The sequence below is a fragment of the Trachinotus anak genome, unplaced genomic scaffold (assembly GCF_046630095.1).
Source record: "Trachinotus anak isolate AG129_WGS33_773 ecotype Australia unplaced genomic scaffold, CSIRO_AGI_Tana_v1 ptg000007l, whole genome shotgun sequence".
NCBI classification, from domain to species: domain Eukaryota; kingdom Metazoa; phylum Chordata; class Actinopteri; order Carangiformes; family Carangidae; genus Trachinotus; species Trachinotus anak.
Window position 1 is genome coordinate 6,617,729 of NW_027273858.1, and position 14,045 is coordinate 6,631,773.

Here is a 14,045-nt window from a genome sequence, read left to right on the forward strand (position 1 = left end):
TGATTGCTGCATGACTTCTGTTTGCACAGTGAGGCACATCGAGGCAAAGATGAAAATAATTCCAGGCTTCTGTAAATGTAGCAGTATGTTGTTGTACACACTGAATATAACATGGATTTGTTCCATCACGATTTGGAGTGGCCACAATTTTGTGGTATTTGTGAGAGGAGAGGGATATTACAGTGATTGCACAATAAGCAGCTAGTCAAGGTTGTTTAATGGAGTTCATGTGTTATGGTGTTAAATTAACTCTATGAAGCTTCATTTACTTCATCTACTTCCATGAGTGCATTTAAGGTCCTTTCAGAAACAGGAAAAAGTTGCATCTTACTGTACATTATCACATTACTATGTGATATCATGATACCAACTAACAATGTTAATCACAGTCACAGCTTTTGACTTTAAGTTGTGGTGTCACTGACTGATTTCTTGCTGTTGGCAGTCATGCACAATGGCAGAATATGTAATTATATTATAACCTGCTAAAATATTTCTAATGATAAATACTCGGGAGATTGATAATAAAACTACAATTAGCCATTTGCATTGTGAAATTTCATTTTGTCATTTTCCCTTTAATAACCCACATTCCTGTGACATTGCTATATTCAGTATAACACTTCACTTCAAGAAAAACTTCCTACTGTTTCTCAACAGCAGTACAGAGACAGTGCAGATAGCTGAGCAATTACATGCTGAATGATGCAAAACTTTTACAAACATTTGCTGCTTAAAAGGAAAAATGATGCGTCAGCGTAAAAGTGAAAGTGAAACAGTCCTTCCCCCACATTGTGACTTCCAGGTAATGTAAGAGTGAATAATTATTTCACTGTAGACAGATTTGCAGATTGTTTCAGGTGGATGTGGGTTTTTATAGATCACTAGATGGCAGTGTAACATAATGAGACAGGTAAATACAAGTGCAGACTCACAAAGCTCATGTGTATACTGTGAGCGAGAGTGTGTTCCTGTGTGTGCATTCAGACTCATACATACAGTGTTTACTCTGCTGCTCTGCATGCACGAGACATTTGAAATGAATGAACGCGAGGAAGTGATATCTTAATCCCAGAACAAACACTATCCCGCATCTCACTCATCTCTCCTCCTCGGGGCTTTATGGGCCACCAGTACGCTGCAGAGGATTACATCAGGGAAATCAAAAGAGTGCACATTTGCACATTGCCCACTGACATCGTCACACCAAGAACAGACACCACTGAGTTAAGCCAATTGACCATTTACACAGCTCTCAACCTCTCCCTTTGCCCTCTCTCAATTCTCTCCAACTGCTCGCATTCAATTTTGATGGTGTGTGTGTGTGTGTGTGTTTGTGTGTGTAAGGCAGAGAGAAAAGGAGATACTGACAAAAAGCCAAAGATTTGATGTTGGATTAAAAAAGGCAGTATATGGATGAAACTAAAATATTCTTTTCAGTTTTCATATTACACAGGACACCTCTGAAAATATGCGTTTTGGAAATTTAATTGATTCATATTCAGTGTTTCATGTATGCAAAATCTTGAAAAAGGAATGATTTAGACATTGTTTTGCATTTTTCTGATACTGTTTAAATTCTTTGTGATGTATTAACTCCTTGTGAGAATTGTAAGTGTGATATATCATCTTTCCTTTTAGTTCACTAATGTTTTTGTGTCATTGTATTTACACTACCAGAGCGGATCACCTCACTGAGAAACATTCTTGAGCTGAACAGAAACGTCTAAACTTCAGTGACGATGTGAACTTGTGCAGGATATTTGATATTTTGACCTGTAACTGCTCCTCTTTCATCCACCTTCATAGTCATACCTCTGGTCTCTGAGCTCTGAACACTCGGGCCATGTTTTCTTTCTCCTTGCCCAGCTCTTATGGGAGCCATGCAGCTGCTGCTGCTGCTTGCTGAACTGGACTGAGTGAAGGGAGTGTGGAGGAAAAGGCCGGCGCAGGCTTCAATAATGCATGTGTTTTGGAGGCCACCTTGGGACAGGGGCCGTTTTTAAAGAGGCGCTTTAAAGATGCTCCGTGGCGGACTCATGTACAGGAACCTATTAAAAATAGAAAAAGTGGTCGGACAAAAGAGCCAGCTTCGGCTGAGGGCCTCTGGAGCCCTGAGCCAGTTATTAACTAGCAAGGTACATCTTACATGAACCTCTTAAGTAGATGCTCTCATAGACAATGAATCACGAAGGGTGGATTTGAAACAGGAATTTCATTCAACTTTCTCCCATTTTTCCAGATGGTTAATCTCCATCCAAGAGCGGCCACGACAAGTAAAACCTTTCAGTTGGATAAATGGAGCTGAATATATGAGGAGGGAAGATGAGCAGACTACAATTTAGCTCCTCATACAGGATCCAGGTATGTTCTTTAAATGTTACCACAGAATACAACATGGCGTTTGCCTGTGTTTACATAGATACAATTTATTTATTCATCTTGCAATTAATATTCTATGGGCCCTTTGACTTATATGCTTTTAAAAAGTGAATTTAAAATACACAGATCCAATCATTTTTCTCCCAAAGTGCATGTTTACCTCCAGGCTCTGTTAGCTAATAAGGCTGTGAATGTTGGATGTATCTCCTGAGCTGGTGGGACTGCAAACCGGCTCCAGTGACCCCAGATAATGGTTACTCATACACTCATATGAACCTGAAATCAGGCTGAAACCATTTTAGGACATATGAATGGATCCGTAATGGGGAGATGAAGAAGTTATTGCTTATGGCGTGTAGTAACATACTGGCATCCCCTTCTCCCCCTGCAATGATTTAATGGTGGATTCAGGCCTGTTTGCCGTAAGCATTTTACTGTCCATTTACAGTGAAACCTTCTCTGTTGCATGTTTTCTGTCCTCTCGCTCCCTCCGCCCCTGCTCTCCACAATAGGGGAGTTAAACTCTAAAAGGCTGTGCTCCAGCGGACACCATTATGCCCCCTCCTCCAGTCACTTGGCTCGTGGACTGCCTCAGTAAAACTCAGGGTATCAGTTTTGAAAAATTAACCAGGGATCAGGGGTTCCATTACACTCTCTGGCGTCTGAATCCTTGATCTAGCACTAAATGGAGGAGCTGGTTCAGTGTTCCAACATCATTTGACTTTCAAGCAATGAAACTTTAATGAATGCGCCCTGTACAGTCTGTATACACTATGTGTATGTGTGTGGGCACCATGACTTCAGTGGCCAGCAGTTGTCCCTGTGGTGCAAGCCTGTATATGTATGTTCGTGCCTCCACTGACATTAACTAGAGCACGAGGAAGAGGGCCCATGGACTTGACTCGGAGCACTGATGGGACAGTTTGTCTCTCTGCTGTAGATTACAGCCAAGCAGTGCTCAGACTAGTGGGTAAAACCACTTACAAAACACTCTGCTGGAAACATTGGAGGCTCCACCAGCACGGACTCATGTTGAGCAGCCAAATACAGACATTTGAAAAGACACCATTTATACCAGGCTGAAAACTGGAGAGATGTATATACAGTAAGACCATTTTAAATACTTGTAATGCAGCATTCACAAAAAACTTTAAACTTTTCAGCAGATTACTAGAAAAGTCAAACACCTTGAATTTTGGAACTCTTTGCCTCCCATGCCAGAGGTGCAAGCTAAAAAGGAACAGTTCGGAAAGATACTTTGGGGTCATGTCTCTTCCACAAGATTCCTCTAGATGGCAGTCAAAGAACACGTTTGGCTCTCGGCTCTGCTCAGCCTTCAGTCTGGCCGGCTTTGCACCTGCCCATCCCACCACTGCTCTCCCCCACCCCTCATGGTGTGGACTTTCCTCTGGCCGGGGCTGTTTGTGGCTTGGGGAGGCTGGCATCCCAGTTAATCCATCCTATGGCTTTGTAAATGGAGGTTAAATTGATAAGGACACCCAGGCCCCAGTCAATCCCTGACCTTTTGTTAAGTGCATGGGCACAAAAAGGAGGCGTGTCACCAGGCAAGCTGTAATAAGCAGAGGCTTTTTAGGTGTGTCACATATTAGGCCAATCACTGTGATATATGCTGAATGATTATAGTGCAATACATATTTCGCATAGTGCATATGAGCCTTTGTGAGCTGACATTTAAAGGACATAATTTGTCCAGAAAAAAATCAACAATCCGCTTGTATTCATCCACACAGAAGCAAATAACAAATAAAATAATTATATCCTGAATATATTATGATTTTCCCTTATGTCATTTCCCATCATAAACACCCTGAACATAACAATAGCACACTGCTCTGAGGTGTGTATTTAAAAACAAAATGTGTAACATTAACTGTCATTTTCTAACAACTTCACTTTTACTTTGAAATAGGCCTTAAATGGACAATAAAAGATGGTACATTTTGAGAGATATACACACCATCCAAACGACTTTATTGATTTATTTATTTATATAGATGTACAGTCTTAAATGCCAAAGGCCTTAGGTGTCATTAGCCCGATTTACATTGTTGACCTGGAACAAATTGGACAAGCTTTTCATGAATTACCCTCCCAAAACTCGGTCCAAAGTGGGACCAGGTTCATCTGGTGCTTTCAGTACCACGGCAGGCAGGAGCTCCAGCTGACAGACAATAGCCTTCAGCAGCAGCATCAGACCAGGGAACAATCACCAATTCATGGAAGGAAAAGGGGGAGTCAAAGGGTGACGTGTCAGCAAAACGCACCGGGTCCGAGAAGAGGACTGAGTCTGTTTTAGTGGTTTTCTTGCAGATAGACAAAGATTCAGTAGAGATGTGTGGGGTTATTTACAAAGTGAGTGAGAGCAGAGATGAGACGCTGTAGAGTATAAATGAAGGAAAGGCTGTGGTGGGCCAGTTTATCAAGATATGATTCTTTATTTTGATTGTAAAAAGTGGTCAAGGAGGAGCTGTTTAAGTTGGTTCATAATAATCTTTAACCAAAATATGACTGGAGGAGGGAGTGTGGGCAAGTATGGCGGATTTCAGTTTAATCATCCACTGCAGCCTCATGCTGAAGACAAACTCCCTCATCCTTCCCTTGTATTTCTGGCACATGGTGTGTGTGTGTGTGTGTGTGTGTGTGTGTGTGTGTGTGGCGCGGTCCTCAGTGCATACATCAGTGTTGTACAGTGCCATGCTAAGAAGGCCTGAGAACGGCGGTAGAAAACACAGGTGCGGGGGCTCTATTTAAGCTGCTCAGCCCTCTGTCCACTCGGTGTGCACAAGGCGAGAGATCACAGCCTGCACCAAGGGCCCCCACCCCACCCCAACACACACACACACACACACACACACACACACACACAGACTCCATACGTGCTGTGCGTGCAAGGCAATGCGCGTGCATGTATCGTGTTCGCTTGAGTAAGCCAGAGTTGGGTTGCTTTCATGTTATGCTTGTTTTAAAAAGATGAGGCTTGTGCAATGGCAGTCCACACTAATAAGCATTAGACTGAAGTATTTCTTGACCCCCCCCCCCCCCCAACCTGACCATGAAGAATGATCCCATCTGCCTGTATACGGCAGCCTACATATAATGAAAGCTTATACACCGCTGATCCTGTATCATCGCCTCCTGCCTTGTGTGACCTCCAAATTACAATTTAATAGAACATTTTTAAAACGCTGCCCTCCTCTTTGAGAGTGTGTGTGTGCCCGACAGAGAGCCTGTGTGTGTGTGTGTGTGTGTGTGTGTGTGTGTGCGTGTGCGTGTGTGTGTGCTGGGGTTGGGGGAATTGATCGGTTGACAACAAGCAGCAGGTGCATGGCGCCTCGCGTTGGTAAAAACGCACAATTTACGCACCTCGGACACGGACACACACAATGGAAATGACACAAAAAGTCAAAATGTCACACATTTCATGGTTTACCTGTTTGGAGCCACGCCAAATTATAAAAGGGCCCCACAGCACGCATCACCATTACCATATATCCATTTCAAAATATATATCATTCCACCTGAGTTTATTGGGTTTTTATGACATTTTTATTGTCATCATGTGAGAAAAAACTGCCGCTATTTGCTTTAATTCCTCCAAAATGTGTTGCAGGATAGTTGTGATTTAAAGTTGATGGTAATGTGAATATATAATCTATAATTAATGCAGACACTGTTGCTTTGGCCTTTACAGGCATGGCTAATTTCATGCTAGGAGGCTTTTTCACATAATGAGCCAGCAAAGGAGGAGAGTAGCTCTGCGTCTATACAGCATGGCAGGTCATGGTCATATAACTTAGTATAAATTACCTCTCAGTCAAGAGGAATGCTGCAGCCCTGTGTCTTACCTATTGAAGAAAGGAGAGAGAGGGAGCACAAAGTTTAGTCCAAAGGGCCCCGCTCATTCCTGCACTGACAGCCGCGCTGGTGAGGCTAAAGGGAAACTGGTGCTCTTTGGGTGCTGCATGAATACACACTAATAGAAAAGTTGTGTTCAGTTAACTGGTGAAATCCGAGAAAAAACAGGGCAGGGCAAGTATTTCTCACCGCCAGACTCCGGCCTAATAGCCCCCCCACCCCCACCCCACCCCCTTCACCCACCCTCCTTTCTCTTGTTCCCTATAGTTGGATTGACAGCGCCTGCATTAACTTCGAAATACAAGATGTTGTGGAGTGAAAAGGAAGGTAAACTGTGACCTCTGAGGGGATCATCGCGATGCAAACAGCCATCAGTCCAAACACAAATAAGTTCTATTTTCCAGAGCAGCGTCCGCTTGAGCTGTTCTCCTCTTAAAGACACTTTAAATCACTGTGACTTCAAATCTGGGAGCCATAAAAAAAATAAATTAATCGTCTTTATGTTGTTGACGTTCAGCTTGGTGCTCATGCAGATCTTGTTTGACAGACGCACTTGCACAGATAAACAGAAAACAACTTCACAGGGCGAAAACAGAAAAACATGCGAGTCTCCATTGTTGCCGCACTTGTCTCACATTCTCGTTTACTCTCATGAAAGTATCACACACAGAGATTACTCCTCGCTAAGTTCCTTTGTCTTGTGATCCATATTTGAGTTGACAGATCACGAACAAGAGCTCCCCCACTGTTAATGACCCCAGCCAGCAACAGATAGACTCACACTTCCAGCACTTTTTTCCTGCTGCCACTCTGGCCTACATATGTTAACAGCGCGGACAATCCCGTACCTGTTCACATGCGTCTCATTTACATGGTGGAACATGCTCTAATGGAAAATCATTGTGGTGTTTAATTAAGATTGACTTCTGGTGTGTCTCTATATCATATACTAAAGTGGAATTCCTATTGTATTTCTTTAACGCATAGGTTGATGGCGTATTTGTTGAAATCCATTATAGTACTGTTTTTGTGTATAATGTGCCTGCGCAACGCATCCATGCAGGGCTGTAGAAAAACGACAAAGTTTGCATCTTCAGTTGACTTTTCTTCTACACATAATTTCAAACACGTCGCTTGTCTTGTTTTTTTTTTTTTTTTTTGTTGTTTGCTTTTTTTCCTCTAGTAAGTTAAGTTTATATCTGCATATTTACACTGTGTTGCCAGAGCCGTGGGTTTAATGAACGTAACGTTGCGCAAATGAAGCCCATTCATGGCTTGTTTTGTATTCATGAGTCCATATCTGTGGCTCCATCTCACAGATATAGCCCTAATCCTCGTGTCCTCCTTTGCCGATAAAAATGCTCTTCAGTTTACGATTAATTTAATCTCAATCATAGCCGGGACTTGTCGCAGCCAATAAAACTTGTGGAGTGCGTAAATGGAGAGGTGGGGGGTGTATGATAAGGGTCTGGTGGTGCGGCTGTGCCATGGCCCCTCGGTGCTCTTGATAGGGCCTATCTGTCTCTGGCAGGCCGATTTAAGACCCGGAATGGGTTTAAAATATGATACAGATTTACTTCATCTGCAATCGACTGCCAGTGAGTGGTGAGATGGTTTGTTTCAGCAGGGAGCTGAGCTTTGCGTTTGACTGCATTATGGCCTCGTTTATTTCAGGATCACAGGCCTATTGAGTCGTGTGGCTGGAGCTTTTGACACACTTGTTTTTGTGTTTTGATTGGTATCCGTCTGGGGGGAGATTTATGCATGCAGATAGCACATTTCATCCAGTGGAGACTGGTAACATTGATGCAGAAATAAACATAATCCCCAGCCAGACCTAAAGTATCTACGACAAAGTTTACTATTTATAACAAGCCCAACTTTTGTTGTTCGGCTCAGATTCAGCAGAGAGGATTTCATTTTACAACAATAAAACAAGTAGTTTACACATGGCACCTATCTTTGGACCTATGGTTAATGTTTGGTGTTTCAGTCGCCGGTGCGCACGGCCTCCTCTCTCACTAATTTATAGCCATTCGATTAACAAATGAAAACAATATTATTTAAAACGTTTTGTATGCGAATTGGTTTCCTGGCCTCTCTTCTAAATGTTAAATACCCTCTTCCAACCTCTTTTTTTGCGCACTTACGCACACTCTCACACCGCCCATACTATTTTGTATTTAAGCTTTCAGAGTTTGCACAAAATTACCAAACTCCTGGAAAAATAACCCAAACATCCTGTTCATCCCTGTCACCACAGCAGGCCTAAAGGGGCTGTGTTAACAGTTGTTGGAGACGGCAAAGATTCACTGTCAGGTGTCCCCTAAAAAAAATCAAAGTTCGGGGACAAATCTGTCCTGGTTGACACTGTTCACACTGTTGACGTCGCCGCCGTGGCTTTCACGCCAGTCTCCACTCTCTGAACGTCCTGCGGTCTCCCTGAGCCAAACAGCCTCCTGTCCCACTTTCTCTTGCCAGAGACATGACTGCAACCCTCACAGGGACTCGCGTATTACAGAAGTGCCCGCAGTTAGTAAAGGGCCGTGTTTACATGGGGAGATCCTCGGCGCTGCTACTAGGAGGCAGAAATCTTTGCGCAAGTGTTTCTACCAAAACTATAGTTCCTGCAACAGTGTCCTATAGCAGATCTGCCCTGGTCTGCAGCATAATTGGTTGGGGATTTAGATGGAAAGGGACTGCAGGAGAGAAAGCCTTTTTTTGGAGGGGGGAAATGGTTCTCGTCCGTGGAAGAAAAGCTCTTTTCAGCGGGCCACAATGGGAGATTGGGACAGGGGAGGAGTCCCATCGTGATTAGCCCATTTAATGGCGCGTTTACTTAATTTCTGTATTCACTAGCAACGGTAAACAAAAGGGGAAATAGCACTCACATTTTTAAGTGCTGCATGACGTTGACATTTGCCAGAATTTGTGTAGGATACAGAGACAGTCATATAGGGTGATTTCACCTACATCACATGGGTTTGAACCACGGGTGGAATGATGAAACAAGAAAGGGCTAAAGTATAACTTCTGGAAAATAAAATCCAACTTTAAAAGACCGAACATTTTACCCCAGTATGGTAAATAGTCTTTTAAACCCGGGTTAACCCTGTTCCCGAAATAAAACCAAACTAATTTTAGTTCAGCCCCCTGACTACACAACCTATGGCATAAGCCACGATGAGCATTAATTCTTCCACAATCCAATAATGACCCAATATGAACATGTGCTTAGCCACTTATCAATATCCTTATGCGTAATCGGATGGAATGACAGACATCGTGCAGAGGTGTAGCAAATTGAATGCTGTATTTGATTTAGAGATGTATGTTGCGTTAACATAATAACCACGCCAGACAGAAACACTGAATGGGCTAATGTAAATAAGCGCTCTGAGCGACCCTGGGGCGGCAGAGAGGAGAGGAGGGGGGCAGCCTGTAGACTTGAATAAGTGTAGTAATAAGCTCTTTCACTTTTCTTTTTTTTTTTTTTTCCTTAAATGTGACTGTTAACATATGCCATTATCAACACCCCCACCCCCCTCCCCCCCAAAAAAACAACCAAAAGCAACAAAAACGCCTAGAGCACTTCAGTTGTAAGTTTTGACAAATATTTTATGTAGGAACACCAAGTCAAGAAAAGTGAGGAAGGGATAGAAAAGAGGATGAGACGGGGGAGAGCAATAATTATGTACAAGCATATTTCTACACGTATATTACAGACCGGGAGAATGACCGCATTATTTGAGATATACATAATTCAATATAAAATTTTGAAAATAAAAATAAAAATCTGATACAGTCATAAACGATTCCGTTCGACATTTTTTTTTTTGACCATGTACCCCACACAGGCAGTGACAGAAGTGTATTAAAAAAGGTGCTTACGACTTAAAATGATTGTCTGATGAACACAAAGTAAAAACAGGATTGCATCTTGTCTGCATGGCGGCTGCTTCGCCGTCATCATCATCATCATCATCATCATCATCATCATCACCACTTGGACTAAAAACGGAGATGGGGGAAAAAAAAAAAGCGACGAAGACACCAAGACGATCTGTTTTTATTCCCTCTGATCGATGTTCCTGATGGAAAATCTTGCGTTCAGGTTATTTTCCCTGATTACAAAAAAAAAAAAAAAAAAAAAAAAAAAAAAAAAAAAAAAACATCATGCAAGTAGTCTAGTAGTAGTGGTGGTGGTGGTGTGGGGGTATGAAGAGGAGGGGGAGGCGTGGGTCCTTTGAAAGCGCTTTTTAATAAAAAAAAAAAAAAAAACGACGTGCTTTTATCTCTTTTTTTATTTTAATATTTATATCAATCGGTCCTTTTTTCATCCGCGATATTTCATAAGTCTTTTTTTCTTCCTCTCAGGTCCATTTTCCCTGTAAATATTTCTCTTTTTGTTTGTTTTTGTGTGTGTGTTTTTTTTTTTTTTTTTTTCCTCCGTATCATACATCGCACTCCGAGTCGCTCGACGTGACGGACAGGATGGACGTCCCAGTATCAACTCTCTCTGTCATACTGGAAACGCTGGTGGTGGGACTGGCCGCGGTTGAAGGCGACTCTGCCGAGCTGTGAGGGGTGAGACCGGCCTCTGAGAGGGACCTCATACCGGTCGGTCCTATTGCTTGGTGCTGGAGCCTGGAGAAGAAAAGAAGCGAGGAGGGGAGGAAAAGAAAAAAAAAAGAAGAAAAAAATGGAGAGAAATGGCAATTAGACCTGAGAATGTCCCCCTTCCCCTCCTCCTCCTGCAAAATAGGGGTTCAAACTCGCCTTTTCTTTCCCCCTGCCGGCCCCAGCCATGCATGCATGCTTTTATCAAATAGCCAGCTTTCAGGGGACAAAACACAGCACTATTTAGACTACCAAATGTTGGAAGAAATGTAATGGGTTTTTTTTTTTTTGTTTTGCTTTGTTTTGTTTTGTTTTTTTCTACAAAACTAAGACTGATCAACACGCAAGTCAGCAATCTGCGATTTAAATTACGTGTCATATCACTAAGGAAAAAAATAAGCTTTAAATCCGACTTGGTGTTTTTTCTTGTAAAAGCAGTCTGATGGCAGCAGCAGTCTGTAGCTATTTTGGTTTGTGTCCTGCTTTTACGTGCAGCAGCTCCACGTTTCTTATTCTCAGTCATCGCTGCACGGTTTTATCCCATGAAGCTCCGTGACTCTGCACTGTCATACCCAAATTATTGTTATTTATTATACAAATAAAATACAAGCCTTTAGTACAAATTCAAAATGTCGTGATGCCTTGGCACAGTTGTATTTCAGTCTGATGGAAGTGTATGAATGAGTGACGTCGAGATCCAGGTTACTCCAATCATCCTAAATGTTTATCTCCAATCCACTCATGATAATAACTCCACCACGGCGGGATAAATGTCAGTCTGGAAATATATCTCTTCATTTAGCAAAAAGATTAGAATAGTGTTCATATGGCTTAGTACTCTCCGAGGTATTTTCTAATCAATTATAGCATTTCAATGGAATGATACCACACTTAATGTTATGAATACAGCCTATGTCTTCCAATGCTTTTTAATACCCATGCTCATTTTGGTCAAGTAATAAAAATAATATCTCTATTATCCTTTGAGATAATCTTTTTCAACGATGCTAAGTACCATGTGATGTTCAAATGATAAATGCACCACAGCACATGATAGATGTAGCTATTATAAGACGTGGAGCTTAAATAAACCCACACATAGCTTTGGTAACAATCACAGTAATATTTGAATTAAGTGCAAAACAGAACAATTTCAAAAATATTCAAAGGCCCTAATAGAAAGATTTAACTGTTGTCTAAATAGATATTAATGCTTATTCAGTCCCGTTTATTTTATAGCCTACCTTTAAATTATTAAAAATAAATTATTAGGCTTTCCACACTATTAGCATCAAAATAGTGGTGATACTGTAAATAAGTAAAGTCCAGTAATGTTTATACGTGTACTTTTTACACACTTTATCCACGATTACAGCACTTTCACTCTTACGCAAAAGATAAACAAGCTGTCTCTTTTTCAAAAGACCACTGCGCACTCGCCTGTGCACTTTAACAGCGCTGCAGTTGGTGATTTGGGCTGTATTATTATCATTTTATTATTCCGTTGTTTGGAAACCTAACTTGAGTTTAGCACTAGTTGTGTTTTCTCTATACGATAATTCACTATTCTGTGTGAAATAGCTGCAGAGTAGAATTACATTCCTGCCGGAAATGTTTTTAGAATCGCTTCGACATGAAGAGAAAAGCATTATACATTTTTCAGAGGATACTTTCAGACATTTACAGCAGCGTAAATGATGTTTTCGATGTTTGTTCTGATTTCACTTCATAACAAAAATGTCGCCGCAGCCTGCTCCCTCCCCCTGCCAGCCAGGCTCGTCTCTTTCCGACACAGCCTCTGTCCGTAAGCACAACTACATGTTTTATAAAACCTCTTCTTTTTCTTTTCAATTTATGCATTTTAGACAAACTTTTGTACATTCTTGTGTTTTTACAGTAAGGCCAAAAAAAAATAAATAAAAAAATCACCAACCTGTTTTTGGCTGCCGCGGCTCTGTCTCGTTGCCTCCGGTTTTTAAACCAGTTTCCGACCTGTGTAGGAGTGAGTCCAGTGGCTTGAGCCAGTTCCCTTTTCTTGCTGGGGTTTGGATATGGGTCCTGAAGGTACCACTCCCGCAGCAGGCTCCGTGTCCGCTCTTTGAAACAGTGCGTCTTCTGCTCGCCGTCCCAGATGGTCCGAGGCAGCGGAAACTTCTTCCGCACCCGGTACTTATCGACCGGTCCGAGGGGACGACCGCGGAGCTTCTCGGCCTCCTGGTAGTGCGCTTCCAGCCACATGGCCTGCAGTTTGCCGTGCGAGTCCTTGGTGAACTTGTGGTTCTCCAGGATGTGGTAGAGGTCTCTGAAATTCCCCGTGTGGAACGCCACCACGGCCCGGGCGCGCAGGATGGATTCGTGCTTGTTGATCGCCTCGCAGGCTCCCGGAGCCACCGGCAGGGACCAGAGGAAGCGGCCCAGCCGTTCGATGTCCCCGGTCTCCTCCAGCGTCTCGCAGACGCTCGCCACCTGCTCCGGGGAGAAGTTGAGGGTCGGTAGCTGAAACATGGACAAGTCTTCTGGAGACCTGGTGGTGGGAGCGCTGTTCGCCAGGAGCAGAGGGCGATCAGCGAAGTTTGGCAGGAAGAAATGGGAGGGATAAAGCTCTAAAGGGGATCTGAAAACCATGGAAATGACCTGAGAGAGAAAGAAAATTATCGAGAAAAAGGGGAAAACCGAAAAAATACGGCAAGTAAAAAAAGATTGAATGTTTCAATGGCTATCGCCTAATGACACCAGCCTCATAATATCTCCCCCCTAAATCCGCCGTTGAGTGTAGCATTGAAACATTTTGTTTCCCTTTTCTATTGGTCTTCTTGGTGTCGTTGTAGCGTTGTCATGGCAGCCCTGCCAATCACTGTCAAGCGTGCCAATCATTAGCCAGTACGTAGCGCCGGGCTTTCACCACTTGTGCAGCACGCACAGGGGGTTATCAGAGGCTCCGATCTCCACAGCAACCCTCCCACCGCACCGCGCACACCGGGCACAAGCCAATGCTCGCCTATCTGCTGAATGGAATGAGCAATTAGAGGGTGGAATATTATTGCGATCTTAACGAGGCTCGTTAAAGCTAAAGAAGATATGTAGACTGGAGATGCTTAGCAGAGACGGGGAGGGAGGGAGGGAGGCAGAGGGAGCTTTAAATGGGTGACAAATGGACAACCGGTGCA

The 14,045-nt window shown here is 42.8% G+C and overlaps 1 protein-coding gene across 1 annotated transcript; it reads right to left on the minus strand.

Moving 5' to 3' along the window:
* Nucleotides 1–10,394: 10,394 nt before the first annotated feature.
* six3a (SIX homeobox 3a) lies at nucleotides 10,395–13,745 on the minus strand. Its single transcript, XM_071480153.1, has 2 exons — nucleotides 12,812–13,745; nucleotides 10,395–10,905 (listed from the first exon to the last, which is right to left on the minus strand). The coding sequence occupies exons 1-2, from the start codon at nucleotides 13,501–13,503 to the stop codon at nucleotides 10,713–10,715; spliced, it is 885 nt and encodes a 294-aa protein (XP_071336254.1). The 5' UTR covers nucleotides 13,504–13,745; the 3' UTR covers nucleotides 10,395–10,712.
* Nucleotides 13,746–14,045: the final 300 nt, after the last annotated feature.